The sequence below is a fragment of the Athalia rosae genome, chromosome 1, assembly GCF_917208135.1.
Source record: "Athalia rosae chromosome 1, iyAthRosa1.1, whole genome shotgun sequence".
Classification (NCBI taxonomy): Eukaryota; Metazoa; Arthropoda; class Insecta; order Hymenoptera; family Athaliidae; genus Athalia; species Athalia rosae.
Window position 1 is genome coordinate 8,797,130 of NC_064026.1, and position 17,635 is coordinate 8,814,764.

Genomic DNA, 17,635 nt, shown 5'->3' on the forward strand with positions numbered 1-17,635 from the left:
ATGAAGCTATTAAAGACCGTAAGCGAAGGAGAAGAAAAAGCAGGGCAAACCAGGGCACGACGAGATGGTTGGTACTTAATCGGAGTCATCTTTGGTGACGAGTGCCGCCTACGCTGCCACTTGACCTCCCTCCGCAGCCTCCGTATATCGTAGTTAACCTTATCAAACTCTGTTCCCTGTCTTACATCTCCTCACTCGTTAGTCTTTTATTCTCACCGTATGAAAAGCAATCGCGAACCGGAGCCGCTCGGAGTTCCTTTTTACCATGACCGAGTTTTGATTCCTTTTGTTCGATCTTTTGTTACCTCTTCCGATTTCAAGTTCAACATACAGGGCCTCTGGCGAGAAAGATTCCATCGATAAATGCGCTTTACATAGAGCGAAATTTTCGGATCACGCGGTAATAATTCCGCACGTTTTGAAATAAAAGTTTTTTGCCACGGAGAAAAACTATATTTCAAACAGCTCGGACCAATGATATTTGCGTTTTCATTACCGTGTTTATACTCGATGTAAAATATGGCGATACCCCATATAGCGTACCGTGGTAGTTCATCGTCGGATTTTCATGCCCCGCAGCACCCATTTGCACGCTTGACTGTCCAAATAAATCTAGCGAGCTACTTTTCACGTATCTCATTATATTATTTATACCCACGGCCTCGCGTACCTGCGAAACTGATGCGTTTTTATGTTTATCGCAGCCTCTGTCGATTATGATGCACTGCTCGAAATCACGACGGTGCACGCGAACCGTCGCCTCTGATTCTTCGGGAAGATTATCGCCTTAGCATGATATTCGTACGACTGGAGAAAAATCTTCGAGAACCAGATACGTCGAATAATTTTTGCCCCGTATCTATTGGAACAGCGAGAAAAAAAGACGGATAAAAATACCACATCGTACAACGGTGCGAAGAAGGAGAATGAAGAATGAGAAATGTACGTGGTAACAAGTGGGTTGCGTCCGCAGAGATAGAGAAAAAAAAAAAAAAAAAAAAACAGAAGAGAGAGAGAGAAAAAAGAAACGGAGGATAAGTCGGAGTTGCACTGTAAGGGTGGTGAGCGCTCTCGGGGACATTTTGAAATATGTATTACGCGGAGATTATATGTTTATGTATGCTCGAGGCACCGCTTCGAAGTGGCATATTTTTCTTTGATACGTTCTCACCCCTCCCATTTTATTTTTTTCTCTTGCATTTCCCCCCCCCCCCCTCCCCCCCTCCCCGCTATTTCACCCCCTCAGCGAGTAACACCTTCGTCGCATCGGGTGAGATTTGAATAAGAGCATCCTCCGACAACCATCGGGAAAAATATACTGGGGTGGGTTTCGCTGGAGAGTTTTTTTTACAAGACCGCAACCTCATTAAATATGTATAGCTTCGCCCTTTCCTACCCTCGATGTATAGAACGTCGTGCAGCCTGATTACAAGAAACATATGTCCCGTAGATTATAGCTCGCGGGTAGAAAAGGGAGATGAGGCCATCTACCTTTCTCACCGACAATCAATGAAACTTTGCATCGGGATTATATTTTTTACGAGACAAACTTACAGCCGTGATTTCCGAACTGCGAAAGATGATTTTCGCAGGTAAAGAAAAACGAAAAGTGAGCAGAGTCTTGTTCGAACAATATCGATAATGATTGGACACGTTACTTTTCTATACGCGCAAGAAAGTTATGCATATTACCTCACGAACGATCCTTATCAATTCTATCGCTGGTATTGGATCACGACCGCCCACAGGCTTGATACAGCTGATTAGATTCGAGCTTATTTTCCCACAGCGTATATACACACACGGGGTCTGTTTAAATATGCATATGCAGGTTGTTTGTAAACTAATCAAACGATCAATTTTATAATACACCACACATATGCATGCACGTTTCAAACACGTTTCAAACTAGTTACGAAAACTTAAATTATCGCGACGAACATCGTCCGAGCTCAACATCGCCGCGAAAGAAAGTATTTTTCATATTTAAAGGGGGTGAATGGGGGTTGAGAAAGAAATCTTGGAACGATTGGACGTTCGCGTCGAGGATCATCAACGGAATCTCGAAACTTTATAAGTCAATGCGGTCGCTTATTGAGACGAAGTGTTACCCGGGGTTTAATTTCTTCTGGAAACAAATGACTCGCGAGTTATCACCCCGAAAAGGCAACCCTCCCATTTAAAAAATGTAAATTCGTTAATGCAAGTGGCACGGGGTTGAGGAGGTCCCGGCGCCGTGGGTAGCGCGGGGAAGAGATGGGAAGGAGTGCAAAAATTTGTTCCCCCACACCCGTAGCCTCCGTTTCCTGCCGCCGCTGCAGGCAGGCACCCCATTACCTGGGGCTATTATCCAATACAAAAAAATCAAATAAAATATGCTAAGTTACGCTCGGAAAGCTTCGGGGAGTAAGGAAGGTCTAAGTCTTTGTGCCAGCTAAGGGGGGTAGCGGTACGAACATTTTTTTTAACTCCGTCTCACCCTAAGCCCCATTCATTCCCAATGGGACGAAAGAAAGAGTCGATTCGAATGGAACATTGGAAAATTACAACCTCGCAAAGACGACTCTCCTCGCGAGTCGCGACGCGCTGACTTTTTTTTCACTCTTTCTCGGGGGGGGGGGGGGGGGGGGGTGGAGCGTGCAATATAACCTAGGAATTCGGTTATACATAACCATGGGGCCACGGTGTTCTACTTGATTGGTAAAAGAATGTCGAAAAAATTTTCTCCATCAACCGTGAAATTCCTACTTTAATTATAGGTTCATTCGCAACGTTAGTTTTAACTCCGTTCGAAACTTCGTGATTCTTTTTTCGTTTTTTTTTTTTTTTCTCTTCTCTTCACGTACGAGTCACGGAACGGAAATTACGATTGTTCCAATGGGACCGTTGGCGAATATTTCAGCTAAGAACATTCTATAGATTTCGTTAATTCATCATCGGGATCAAAATTACAGATTTATCTGGCACGCGATAATTCAACGTTTCGTTTATATATACGTGTATAATCGAAAGAAACAGTACACATAACGCAAAACGTGATTTATAATATTTACATTTCAAAACAAATAATTAACTTTTTACCAACGAGTACGAAGGTAATGCTTTTTCCTAACGAATTCCGTTACAAATATACGTGTCACTTTCTACTCTACGGTATAGATGAAAAAGCTCGTAATCATTTTTTTTTCTACTTCTTTTTCTTGCGGACAGAAGAAAGCCGATCAATGCGTGGAATAATAGCGGATATATACACACGTTATATAGATCGATCGAGAAATGATTGCGCCATTTTCTAATATACACGCCGATTGACAAAAAAATGTAAACCTATGATTTTACACTTTTCTTGTCTGCAATTTATATTCCGCAGCGATTGCAAAAAAAAAAAAAAACTAAAAGTAATAATGCGTAGAAAAATTTCACACATTACGCTATGTGCCCACGGTAAAATAGCGTTGTTAGAATTACTTCGAGAAATTTCGTGCTGGTATTCATATCGGCTGTACCGTACAATACTCGAGTAGGTAACGCCTCGATCAATTGTTTCCATTTTTCTACCTCTTCTTTTTCGCCTTTCTTCCAGACTTACGGTACGAAACATTTGGTTGCGAGTGTGCGTTAATTAAAAAGATCGAATGCGTGAACGCCTCGTGCCCGACTCGCGCTTTTGGTTAAACTAAAATACCAAACATACGGCGGATGAGGTCTACACGTGTATGAAAAAAAAATTGTGTAAAGTGATGAAGCTGAAATTCATAGAACCATTAGACAAGGCGGGAGCGAAGTGCTGCACTGAGGATAATGGGGCCCCGAGCAGGGCAACCCGTTGCAGAACAATACTTGACACATACATTCGAGGAACTAGATCCCATTAACTTGGAGGACAAAAAATTACACACAAAAAATAATAATGGTAATAAGACTAACAACAATAAACGAGCGCGGGTTACGTTAGTTATATATATCGTCGGCGAATGTGTCGTTTTTTTTTTTATCTTTTTTTTCTCTTCGTTTTATTACCATTTTTATTTTTTACATCTTCTTATTTCACGAGTTTCGTGTAATACGCACACCGTCACGGTCCGGTTAGCCACCGGGTGGCACCGGGGGGGATGGCAGCACGCGCCGCTTCCAACGAGGCAAAGAGCGAACTTTTGTCCAGCTGTACTCGAAACGCCTTCGCTTTGCCGTACACGCTGTGTACCGGCGGTACCTTGCGTCACGTCACATCAAAAGTTATGGCAACGAATTATGAAAAGTAGAATGAACCACTTCTTCTTCTTCTTTTTTTTCTCTCTTCGTACACACTTCACATGGTTTAGATTGCTTGACCTGGAAAGCTCGGTTCATCCAGGAGTCAATTTTTCTATATTTCGACGAATGACGTATTATGAAATTATTTCGGCACACACGCACACGGTGTAATTACTTCGTAAGTTCGTTTCGGATCGTTCGAACCGTTGAAGAGATTTTCGATCGAGTACATCTTCGACTGTAACCTATTCTGCAAGAAGATTGTGTAAAGTTCGTTCGCGTGAAATGAAGAATCGCGCCTCGCGCCAACTTTCGACTCGTTCCATCGAAATTTGACGTCATATTTCCGTAGCACCCCTGATATTTTCGACCGTTTTACACCGGAGACAACTGTTGCTCGACAATTCGTAGCGTTTTGTGACGCCCTAACGTTAAAGGAAGATAGTAACTTATACCTATGGAATGCGTGAGAGATACGGTTCTTTGAAATAATTAAAGTACGTCCACACCTATCACTCAGCTTAACGTGGGTTAGCCTCGGTTCGACGTGACCTGCTGTGTTGTCGGGAGTACAGAACTTATACACCGATACCGTAATATACTCATAGCGAGCGTCGTCCCGTCATAGGCGAGAGAAAAAAGAAACGAACCATTCGTCCCGTGGAGCGTCAAGAACCGCGATTTTTTCACGGAAAGCAGCTCACCTTCGATCCGGCGGTGAGGAGGCGCGTAAGAATTTTGTTATTTTTCGAGGGGGGAGAAAAAATATAAAATTATTCGTCCGAAAAGTTGACGAAATATTGACGTTACGCGGATACCGAATACATTATCGCTTGTTTTCGACAAAACGTTAAGTGATTTTCTAATCGCATTTATTTTACAACGAATAATAAACGTGAAACGCTCGTAATATAAACGCGATGCGGACAAAATTTGTTGGGTGTATATACGGCGTGGGTACCGAGAGGATATACAAGTAATCACGAGCAATGATTTTCCAATAAATCAACAGTCATGTGTCGATGCTGCACACAAGATATAAGTATATAGTAATATGGTGTGTAGGTACATAATGCTGTACAAATACGGCATTACCATATCGAATAGCTACGAAGATTAATGTTTACCGGTGAAAAAAAACAGAAAAAAAAAAAAGAAAGAAAAAAAAAACGAGAAGCACGGGCAAGGCTATTTGTGTGTTATTCGTTTCTTATGTACTTATTTCTTTTAATTTTTTTCAACTATTTCTTTTCATTTCTCATCTAGCTCTCTTTAAACTAGAAATAAATTATGCCGTGGACCGAAAATATATTGGGCACTACGGGCGATTCGGTTTTATAATCGAAGAAACGTACGTGTATACACGCGTGTGTATAAATTTTATGTAGAACTCGACTCTTTTCATCGAGATACGTCTCGGCACAGCTATATCTATATAGAGGGGGGCGGGGGGGATATACGACACGCCGGACGGAACTCGATTCTCGTTTTTCTCGCCGGTGGACCCATCAGATTTTTCTGTTCGACCAAATTAATTGAGATTTGACAAGCATCAACGCTCAGGAATCTTAAACGACCGCCGTCGGAGCAAATCGGCGCTCACGGTCTGTACGTGAAAGAAGAAGAAGAACGACCCCAAGGGAAAAAAGCGATATGCAAAAAGGGTTCTTCCACGCCTCGTACGCTCGCCAACTAATTAATGCGGATGCTAAATAACCCGGTTTTCCACCTCTGCCGCACCGATTTCAGCTGCACCGTCGCCCGGTCTTATCGGTATTTTAATACGCTACGTACAGTCGTACCCCACGCGCAGATTCTTTTTTCCTCCGTTACCCACATATTTGAATTTGTTCGTTTATTCGTTTCGCCGTTTGTTCTGCTATGCCACACACGCTTTCGCGTGCGAATGAAAGAACGCTCGATTGCGACAGTTTTTTGAGGTATCTTGAAAATTGTACGTCTATATATTGTTTATTGACCGTCCATTCATAGATATTATACCGTTTCCTCGCGATGTCACGCTGCCGCGGTATTAATGGCATTCGAAGCGTTTCTTGACCAAGCGCTGCAGTTAGTATTCGAGCACGTAGTAGACACGGTTGTCCCGCTTGTTTACACGTCGCCGATTCCATCGGTGTAAACGTCTAATTATGACGTGCTTTGATCACACAGGAAATGAAGAGATGAAAAATAAACGGAGATGAAAAAAGATTGTAAAAATTGCAGCCGCTGTATGTAATTTCACGGCCTACCGTTCCATCGTGTAAATATATTACGCCGCTCGTTGTGATATTTTCAACTCTCCTCACGAATTTCCGAGATTCAAATACTCCACGTGTACAATCAGGGTATATTATAATCTAGGTAATTCACCCCCACGCATCCGCACAATTTTTTTAAATTATCTTCTAAAACGAGATCGTTTTTCCTTCGTCAACTCTTCGTCGCGTCAACAGTATACATGGGAGATCTTAACATGTGAGAGAAAAATGTGGAGTTAGCTCAGAAAGGGCTGCACCTATCGATCCAATAATAATCAGTCGGCGATATTTGGCAGAGGTTATTTTCCCGTGCGAGTAAAGGTGGGGGGGAGATCGATCGCCAATACGGCCAAGGGATAATTTCAGCGGTCAGCTGCTTCTCCGTTAAATTGGCGTACGACTCGTGGCAGTCGTCGCCCTCGTCGAATCTTCAACTTTCGCGACGTCGATCTCTCGCCGCACCGTCGCGGGTTGGTGGTATACATATACATACGTACGTGTATAGCTAACGTGTAAACGTATCGCGGTACGCGAGGATGAATCCCGAAGGCGAAGCCGCGCCGTTCGCTCGTTCGTTCGTTCGTTCGTTCATCTCGGGCCCGCGGGCGTATAGTTGTATAATACGGACGCGCCAGGGTTTCGGCAGGCTATAATCAATTCTGATTGCGGTCCGGGATCGCCGCGCGATCCGGCCGCGCGATAGTCAACAAAAAAGTTTACCTCCGACTACTACCGTCCTGATTCTGCGGTCAGTTTAGCCCCGACAGCGACCGGGGGTGCGGCAAATTTTCCCCTAGAAACTCCGGCTCCCGTTACATGCAACGATCGCATGCGTTTCTCGCCCTCGAACGAACGCGTAGACGCACCGCGGACGTTCGCTCGACGTCGCGGGTTCCACGTTGCGTCGTATATACCCGTGGAATCGCGCGTCCGCGCGGTGATCGGTAAAAACGCAAAGAGTTATTTATCGGTTGGGCCCTCCAGGACGCGATCCGGGGGACTCTTCCGCGGCGTATCGTATGAGAGAGCGTTCGTCCGTTGGCAGTGGCTACCGCGTTGCCTCCCGATCTCGTCCGAGAAGAATGCGTCGGAGAGTTCTCCGTCCGTCGGGTGACTCCAGCGACAGCCTTGATCCGCCGCACTTACTTCTTATGATCTTATTATATCGGTACGTCCGGTCCCATTTAGCCTTAAGGCCCATCATTCAATAACGTTGAGCTACTGCCCGGATCCCGGTCATACCCGTGCCGCGGGACGCCCGACAAAGTCCGTCATTGTCATCGAGACGAGACGTCGCGCGGCCCAAGTTATACGTAGCGAACGTAGCGCGAACGCGGCAGCGCGCGCGTTTTATCGTTTCGCTGCGGCGTTCCGATCGCCCCTGCAACCGTTCGAATGTCACCCGCTTGATCACCGAAGGCCGAATAGTAAATACCAATAACGCTAACCCGATACCGGAGTAAAACAGCTATCCGTCCCGCTGTCACGATTTTTTCGTTCCTTCGCTTCGTACCTTATACACCGTGTGCGTGTGCGTGCGTGTGCGTGTGTGTGTGTATAACGTCCCTACGTCCGCGCGATCCGAATCTTCGAACAAATAACCGGCGAGCACGCTCGTATACCCAACGCGCTACCGCAGGAACCGACGACCCGCGCTGCCCAAGGGGAGTAGAAAAACGGGAAAGTTTGCTCTCGGTCTTACACGCTCACTTTTTTTTTACCTATCCCCTACTCGATCACAAATACGATCTGGAGCGGTTCTAACCCACCGATCTACTCGCTCCGAGGAGAAAATATCCGTACACCGGTGTGTAAGTTCAGGACGGTAATCTCGCCAACGGAGCGGAATATATCTGTCATTTGTGTTGATTTCGTCAGGGGGGGGGGAGGGGGGGGGGGGGGAAATATTTCGAACCGACCGATCGATGATTATATATTTATGGTATACCACACCGGAGATAGTTGAATTAATTTCATCTCGTGCGACGATTAGAAATTCATCATCATCCCCGTAATTTACTCGGTGAGTTTGAGAGATTACAGCGCTACGGGTTATTTGTTTTACATGAGTCCAGTTCGTTGAATATATCGTATAATAAAAATACTTGGGAAAAATGTGTATATATATATGTGCCGGTTGTTCGGTACAAGAACGTTTCGCTCGTCTATATACATCGCTTGTATACGAACCGCATGATCTGATCTCCGCTGGAAAGAAATCCAATAATACATAAAAAGTATATGGCTTTAATAGAAACTGTTTTTATTGAAATACTCGCAGCAATTGAACGTTGGCTATCTGACTCGGGATCTATTTAGTCAGTGATTTCTTATGTGCTTCGATACGGTCCGATCGAATGTGTATATATATACGATCGCTACGACTCTAGCTGCTCCACATCAGCTGCTGCAGAGTCTCGCGCAGTGGCCATAATGCAGCCACGTACCTATACATATATACGTCGCATTCGATAAGAAAATATATTGGGAAGTCCATGTGAATTCGAGTAGAGCCGGATCCTCATCTTTTTCAATGAGCTTCCAATAATTTTCCCCCGAGCGAGCGGTCGTTCCCAATCACGATTATCCAATGAATGATTAAATTTTATGAAAGTAAAATTTTTTCGTTCACTTTTTGAACAAAAATCTGGGGGTGCGTCTACGGGAGAGCGTGGGACGACCTACTCAAATTCACGTAGATTTCGCCACACTATACGCAGGTACGTAGTTATGTTACGTGCGCTGTACACGTGTGTGTACAGAACTTCTGTACGAAGTGTAACATCATCCCGTCCAAAGTGGTTTGCTCTAGAGAACGAGCTGTGCACACGGTTCAGCTGCTGCGTTAGAACGTGGGCAGATGACATTATAACCTGTGACCTCTAAGGTCAATTTCACTCTTACGAAATTGCATTGAATAATATATGTATAATGCTGCGAGATATGTATATTTTATGGTCGAGTCGTCCGAGATCGGATCATCTTGCCGATGTTTAATTCGAATTAAAAGAAAAGATGAATCGGGTGTAATTTGTTCCGCAGGTATCGGTCGCTCGGTATGTCGGATGAAATTGATCGTTAATTTTACGACTGCGATCGGTCGACACCTTGTAACCGATCGATTGAGAGGAAAAAACACACATAGATATAGATATATATAAATCGTCGTTTTTGACCCGCGGTTTAATTGACATCGTTGCTGAGCGCAACGTGATCCACTTCCACGCACCCTCCATCGATAAGAGATAAAAGAAAAAAAAAAAAAAGAATATATCACATCGTTAATTGATACCGACTTAACCATACGTAGGTACGTACACGACGTTTCGATAGCTGGTGTGGGCGTATGAAAAATGATTAGCTGTCAATATTAGTTCCCTTTCTTTTCTTGTCCTGACCTTTTGGTAGTCGTAGTCCTGAGCGACGTTCAAGGATCGCGTGTCAGCCACGACGTTCGGTGATCTCAGCGGGGTCCGGAAAACGGATATTGGTCTGGACGACGGTGCCGTCGGTTCCGCGGGGATTAGTCGCGAGTCGTCGGGGTTGGAGAGGAAGAGAGAGAGAGAGAGAGAGTCGAAGCGAGAGAGAATCTAGGGGGATGAAGGAGAAAGAGAGAGAGAAAACTAGGCAACCGCGGTGACGAGGGTGTTGAAACCACAGGGCTGCAACAAGTGTCCGTCGCTGCTGCAGATTCTCGCTCGCACGCTCCGCACGCGTCGTTCGCGGTAAATCTAAATATCATACGTTTGTACGCGAGGTACGCGATTCGGAGATCGGTTGACGGTCATTCGAGTATTTTGGCGCTCCGGCCTATCGGGTGCCCCGCGGAGATTCGTCCCTGCAGGGCGATTCGCGTATAGCGATTCATTCCGCGGGCGGCGACGGTACGAAACGAGAAATCTCTTCGGTCGAGACGTACGCGCCTCGCCTCGCGAGTAAAGAGTTCCGCAAACGGGACCGAACGGATTCAAGGGGACGCGCGGTCCGCGACAGACTTCCCGGCGCTGAACGTAATTGATAGCGAAATGCTAATGATCCACGCGAGTCGAGAATCATAATGCGTTTCTTGTTGAAAACCGCCGCTACCGCTACCGCCGCGACGCTTCTCGCGGTCTCTCTCCACGGTGGAAGCGGAAGATCTTTATACCTGGAACTTCTTCAACGCCGTGTATACCGTACGCACATACCTGCCCGCGCTGATCCCTATTTATATTATATTCATCAAACGACTTTTGCAACCCGTTCTGCAGTCGTCCCACATATCGCATGTCAACGCCGCTCATTGTCAGTGCGTTCGACACTTCGCCTCTTATACACACCGCGCGCATTTCCTTAATATATACGCTTGTCTCACACGCTCGTATCCTCAAGCGTACCTTACACTCCGCTGCACGTCCGAATATAGATACGTGTATATCCCCGCAGCAGTGTACACTATATACCCACTGTACGTCGGGGCTATTATACAGGCGCGGTGCAATTGCCAGGGTATAATGGGCATGGTGTGCATTCAGTTGACCCGTCAATTTGTCGTTCAAGTGGCTCCATAAGTCATCTCGACGTACGTCGTACGTTCGACTATTGACTCGATGTATAGGCGCACACGCGTCCACTCGGTGAAAAACTTTTATCTTTTCCAATTACGACTCGTAGAGAATCTGGAGTAAATGTTCGACGAAAGTCATTGACCATGTACGGTAGTAACGAAACGCTGCAGGCGAGTTCATTACCATGACCCTCTGACAAAGGTAATGTCAATTATTTTGTTCAGCGAAATATGAGGAACTGAACAATCAACTTTTCGAGTCACATCGTAATTGCTGTATAAAGTACGTGGAATTTGATATTCACGTTTTTGACCTCAACGTTAGCCACGAACAAAAACGTCTCAAACTTCGAATTTTCATCGGACATTTCTATCTCACGGTTGATGAATATACGTACGTTTGATAAGAACAAAACAAGTGGCTGTAAAATATTTTTCAATGATATTTCATCGTTCGTTGATACGTACGAAGCATCGAATAGGTAGAGCAAAAAATAGTGGCAGTCTCCGTAATACCGAGGTAGCGATTGCAACTGGAGGGCATAGATCCGAACAAATGTGACGAGTCCATACCCGGAGAGTAATCGACTTTAACGATGACATAAATTTCTCGATATTTTTCTTACTTATTTTTTTTTCATTTCATTTCTCAAACCGATCCTAGATTATCTTCGTTACGAAGAACTATGAGTTACAAACGTCTGCCGGAGATCACTGCCACATATTTTCATAGAGTACGTGGTAGAAAAGCTTCCGTATCCAAAGCTCAGTCCTTATACTCAACTCTTCCACCTCCCCACGTACAACAAGCGCGGCATTCCACCTTCGCCGCGTTCTCTCCATCGATCTCACCAGATTCGGATTACGGATGATGATTTCATTTGATTTTGGAGTGAATCAATAAGGCGCGACATTCGTTGCGATTAGCTTACCTGTAGTAAGGAAAGCCCTGGGGCACGTGTAGGTCCATCGGCATCGCGGGGTGAGTAGCCCCGTGGTGTGCGGGTGCCGGTGCGTATTCCCCGCCTGCGGAAAGTGGAGGCTGCATCATACCGGCGGCGGCCGCTGCGGCGTGATGATGATGACCGGCGAGCATCGCACCCCATGGAAAACCCGCGGTTCCTGGCATCGAGGGGTGTTCGAGATCGAGACCGCGACCTGTACCGCCGTTACCACTACCCCCGGCGACCCCGCCGCCCCGGTGCATCAGCCACCCCTCCACCACGAAGGAAGCTTATCTCTCACTGGGTTATCGGTCACCCCGCCGCACTCTGGTGTATTATACAATAAATAATATACGATCACTCTGGACACCGTATCAATCGGACGACGTAACACTTTTCGCCACCCTTTCGCTGCAGCTCACTGTTAAACTGCAGCACCAACACTAACAATTAAGGTAAAAAAAACGAGGGGACACTGTCGTCACCGCATAGCAGCGGGTTGTCGTTCGATGCGGTTTCGCGCGACGCGTATTCTACGTCCTCGACCTCGACGCGGTCACCGCTGAACCCCCGGGGGGTTGTTGGGTGTGGAAAAAAAAAAAATACAACCCACGCGCGAGAAACGCCGGAGTTCCACGGTACGTTTGTGATACCTGTCGCCTACTGCAACGAGACGCGGCACTTCGACTCTAACCACCGACCTGCGGCCAAAGGGAACACGGCGAGAGGACAGGTGCGCACGCGATTACGAGAGCCGAACGGACGACCCGGAGAGTGGCGCAGCCTTTGGCTCGGCCATGAATGACGCAGCGTGGACCTCGCGGCGACGCGGAGGCGGAGCCACGACGACTCGCGGTCACGTGACATCCCCACGAATTCCGGCGCCCCGCCTCCGCCCCCGCGATACTCCGCCGACACCCGCTAGATCCGCGCGGACCACCCGATACACGCGACGACCTCGAGCCCGCGGGCACCCCGACGCCCCGACGCCCCGACGCCCCGACGCCCCAACGCCCCGACGCCCCGAACGACGCGGAGGAACGCTTCCAGATAACTTCGAACACTTGTTGAGCTCCGCGCGGCGGACAGTTGCCGCTCGTCGCAGCTACCGCGGCGAGTACGCGACCCTCAACGGATCATTCGTAACTACGGGGCGACGACGGACGTTACCCCAAATGTCAAAATCAACGGGAATTTTTGATAAATTTCCATCGCAAGACAGATGACGGGACTTGTCCGAATTTCGTTTGCGAAACGATCGCGAATACGTGACCCTCGAGCCGCAGTCGACGATTGAAGTTTCGCCGGAAGCATCCCTGTATAATTAAAAGACGGAAACGAAACGAAAAAGGAATGAGAAAAAAAGAAGAAGAAGAAGAAAATTTGTTAAACGCGAAGAGGAAATGTTTCGAGACGCACAGCTCCGTTAAATCAAGCCCCTGCTCCACCCATTTTTACGAAGCATACTGCAGCAGCAGTCCCGGTACAATAAAAAATTTAATCAAAATGCCCTCTTGGTAATTTACAGCTCCTACCCGCGCAACCCTTGCCGAGGGAAGCTCCGCGAGGAAATTTCCTCGGCGGACTCGAAAACTAAGGAGAGGATGGAAAACGGCTACGGTACGAGTCGAGGGGGGTGGTTACGGCCGAAGCCTCCCCTCCTCCCCCTCCTCCCCCCCCCAGGAGTCGTTGAGCTCCGCGACGCGGCTCATTTGCCTCACCGATCCGTCACCGGGGGGTCGTCCGAATAAAAATAATGCCCGCCGCGCGTCTTCACTCATTTGCGACCGTTGAAACATTACGTAGGAGTCTGGAGGACTCGCGTACCACCGGCGCTACGACGACGACACACCAACTCCGAGGTACCTCGTCGTAAATTACAAATTAGAGCGTTAAAGTTTACCCATTAACGCGTGCAAGCCTCAAGGCGGTATCTCTCAGGTAGCATCTTAACGCTTCATAATAAATTAGGATTACATTTCCGGTTACAACGTCACGCCCGGTATATTCCCCACCCCGTCCTGTATACATGCGTGTGTGCGCCGACGAAATATGTGAACTCCCCGCTGCGCGTCACGCGGACGCGTACATATATGTACGCGGTTTGTAAAATTTTGTCATAAATATTAATAAACGTCACCGTCTACCGCAGCAGCGGCAGCAGCAGCGATCACGTGTATATATGAACTATCTACTTGATACGAATGAAATTTGTCATTTCTTCATACGCATATAAGTCGAGTGCGCGCGATAAAAAGCTGCAGAAGCGCAATAAATTTCATCTCAACGCACGTAGCATTTCTTTTCTTCGTTCGTCGAGTATTGTTCGTCGATTTCCAGGTGAGATGATAACGGAAGAAGAAAAAAAAAAAATGCCTCAGATTAGAAGAGCTTCGTTCGTGTGTAAAAATGATCATTTCCTACCATATCTACAACGGTGTCCCATATTTATGGTAATTACGGTCGATCGTATCACCGCACCTATCACACGTGCGATTCGTGCTGCGACTATCGCCGTGGATAATCTGCAGTCTGACCCAGTGTCGGGTGTTTTTGATTTCCGCGTATATACCATCGTTACGATCGCCTATGCAACCGCGGTGATCGCGTGGAAAATTTAAATGGAGCTCCCACAAGTACCTCGCCAGTGTACCTGTGTCCCGCCCTCGAACGGGGGGTAGAATATACGCGTAGGTTGCGTGAAAAGATCATTTCCTGGCTCAAAGTCGCGTTAACCGAGGTCATGGCGAGACCTATATATCGTAAGTGTGCGGCGTGTGCAGCGAGAGACGGAAAAGAGAGGAAAATATGGGTACGTGATTCTCCGCGGCGTACGTTCCACTTCGCCAGGTCCGCGGGCGGGCGGGCGGGCGCGCGCGTTTGTCCACGTAGTATACGTTCGTCGCGAGGATGTTTCAATCGGCTGGGCACGGAGGAGCGTACGTTCGCCGTTTCCTTGACGATCCCGAATACCAAGAGACGACGTTACGTACGTAACGTCGCGGCGTCAAATATCTGCATGTCTCTCTGGTAAACGCGAAGCGGGGGTGTTTGCAGGGACGCCCGGTTGGCACGGGTGCAGCTAGTAGGTACGCGTTTGTCGCGAGGACGAGCGAAGCAAAGAGAGAGAGGAGAGAGAGAGGGAGGGAGGGAGGGAGGGAGGAAAGGAGGGTACGTGCGGAGGGAACGCTATAAGGGGATTACGTGAAGAGGATGGTAAACTTTTGTAATTTACAAGGAGAACAGCGCCGCAATATTAACAAGCCTCTGCAACCACCTCCACTTTTTCGCGTGTATATACACCTCGCGCGCTATATTTTCTACCTCCGCCACCGTCGACTCTTCGCTATTTTTTTTTTCTGCTCTTTTTTATTAACGCGCGGCGCACGACTCGGAGGGCACAAGATATATCCCTCTGTCTCTCTCTCTACGTATCACCGACATGATCGTATCTTCGACTAACCAAACCGCAATTTTTCACTAACCCGGCACGTCCGCACATATGGCGAATCCATTGCTCGCTCTAGGCAACGTACCGATATCACCGGGATTCATCGACGGAAATGAATTATTGCCGATACTACCGATGCTTCCGCCATCGATTCCTCGTCGAACAATATTAAAAAGCGCTGCGATAGCCCGTGCGAACATGACTAAGTTGCGCCGAATGGCATTGCCATGTTTGTTGACGTATATTCGCGTCGATGGAATTGAAAATTGCATCGATCCAAAAGTGTTAGTTCAGAAAGTGAAAATACGAAGATCACGATTATCTATACCGTTCATGTCAAACTGAGAAATCAAACTAAGAATCGAGGACGATGTTTGGATTCAACTGACGCCGTGTTTATATGGCTCGTAAATTGATAGGCTGCGCTTTCTCACAGATAATATATCATTTCACGGTGTAAACTATGCTGCTGGGAAGTTCGAAGTAACGGCTCGTGAATTTTATGGTCTTCGAATGTGTACGGGAACATTACAGGACTGGCGAACGGAATGTATGCGTACATTACACATACCACTGATTATCTCATGACTCTTTTCTACCGACGCGATGGTTGTATTTCAGTTATAAAGATCTTTCATTTCGTAACGACTCGTCTGGTCAGCTCTGGCGAACTCTTTTGAACAATTACATCAACATTGGTTAGCCTTGTAACACTATCGAATGAAAATCATCCGTGCAATAATTATTATACACCACTGATTCATGTTAGCGAATCCCCAAGTGTCAAAATTTTCGATAAAAGTCATACTCGCTCATCGTGTCGCGAGTCGCAATTCGATCAACATTTTCGAATAATTTCCATCGCGAAAATCTACGTGTCGTACGCAGCGATTAACAAAAAGTACAGAGCAGCGATCGACTCGTCGTCGGATTGATCTGGCACGTAGCCTATTACACGCGATACTCAACAATCACACGCGGTAAAGTCAAATACGTGCTTCGGGTAGGTCAGTGTTATTCGAACAAACGTGCGGAGGACGGGTACTCGGAGTAATATGGCTGTCACGAATTCTCGGGTTTTGTTGTACGTTCGAGACCGGCTTCTCTCAAATTCAACGCTCGACTTCCAGCCGGGTTCAACTGGGAGTACGAGAAATCGTTTCGATTTAACCGTCCAAAGATAATATACTTATAGAAAAGCGTCGATGTCCAGACTTATTGCGGATCGGAGGATCGCGAAAATGTTTACTCCGATCAATTTCATTCGTTACCCATCCTACATAGGTTAGCTAGGGCGATGGTGATTTATCGGTCAATTCCAGAAGTTAATTTGTCGGTAATTAAAACGTCCAGTTATATGCGGACGGAGCTATGCGGGCGCGTGACCATCGGAACAACGCGATAACGAACAATAAATATTATCCACGAAATAGCGTGGAGCTCGGGAGTTTGTCGAAGCAAAGGACAGATGCCTAAAAAGATTCCAGCTAGATTCGAGCGCGATGAATTCATAAGAGGTTCGGCTGAACGTTCCCGATGCATTATTTATGCGACGTGCACCGCGACCGGGAGCTCCGTATCGCATCCATTCCTCACGGATCAGCAATGAATAAACCCGCGGGATCCTCTAATTTGCGATATTATCAGCTATATGCGGTAAGGCGACGTGATACCCGAGGAAGAGAAAAAAAAAAAAAAAAGAAAAGGAAAAAGGAGGGTATTAACTTGTTGAAATCGATCGGAATCGCCCGATATCCATGTCTCGGACAAACGAGGCTCGCCGTACGCTGGACGGCGGCGCCGCGACGCCTCAATGAAGGGCAAATTTAATCGAGGCAGTTTCTGCTACATTTAATGTATGTATATCGGTACCACTTATACGCGATTTTCTCGAGGAATCTCGAGATCGAGTACAACGAAATGGGTTATAGAAGGGAAAATAATTAAAATAAAATGAAAAGAAAAGAAAAAAGGGGGGTGGGGGGGAGACTTTAAAAAAAGCCACTGCGTCGACATGAGCTGGAAATAACAAAGAATGATTAAAGCGGATATGCCGGAAGAGTGAAACTCGGCGGCGAGTGTTCTTCTCGCATAGGAACAGGTGAGCATCGTAATGATACAGCGGTCTCGGCCTATGACCCCGGGGCCGCCCGCCCGAGTCTCTACCGCGACTATCCGG

At 46.9% G+C, this 17,635-nt stretch overlaps 1 protein-coding gene across 2 annotated transcripts in view; it reads right to left on the bottom strand.

The window, feature by feature from the left end:
* Positions 1–12,798, bottom strand: part of LOC125500211 (protein trachealess) — a 160,710-nt gene extending 147,912 nt beyond the window's left edge. For both annotated transcript variants that reach the window (XM_048652101.1, XM_048652097.1), the window contains exon 1: positions 11,994–12,798. In XM_048652101.1, the coding sequence (XP_048508058.1) occupies positions 11,994–12,268 (275 nt within the window). In that variant the 5' untranslated portion in view covers positions 12,269–12,798. The remainder of the gene's footprint in view (positions 1–11,993) is intronic.
* Between the last annotated feature and the right edge of the window lie 4,837 nt (positions 12,799–17,635).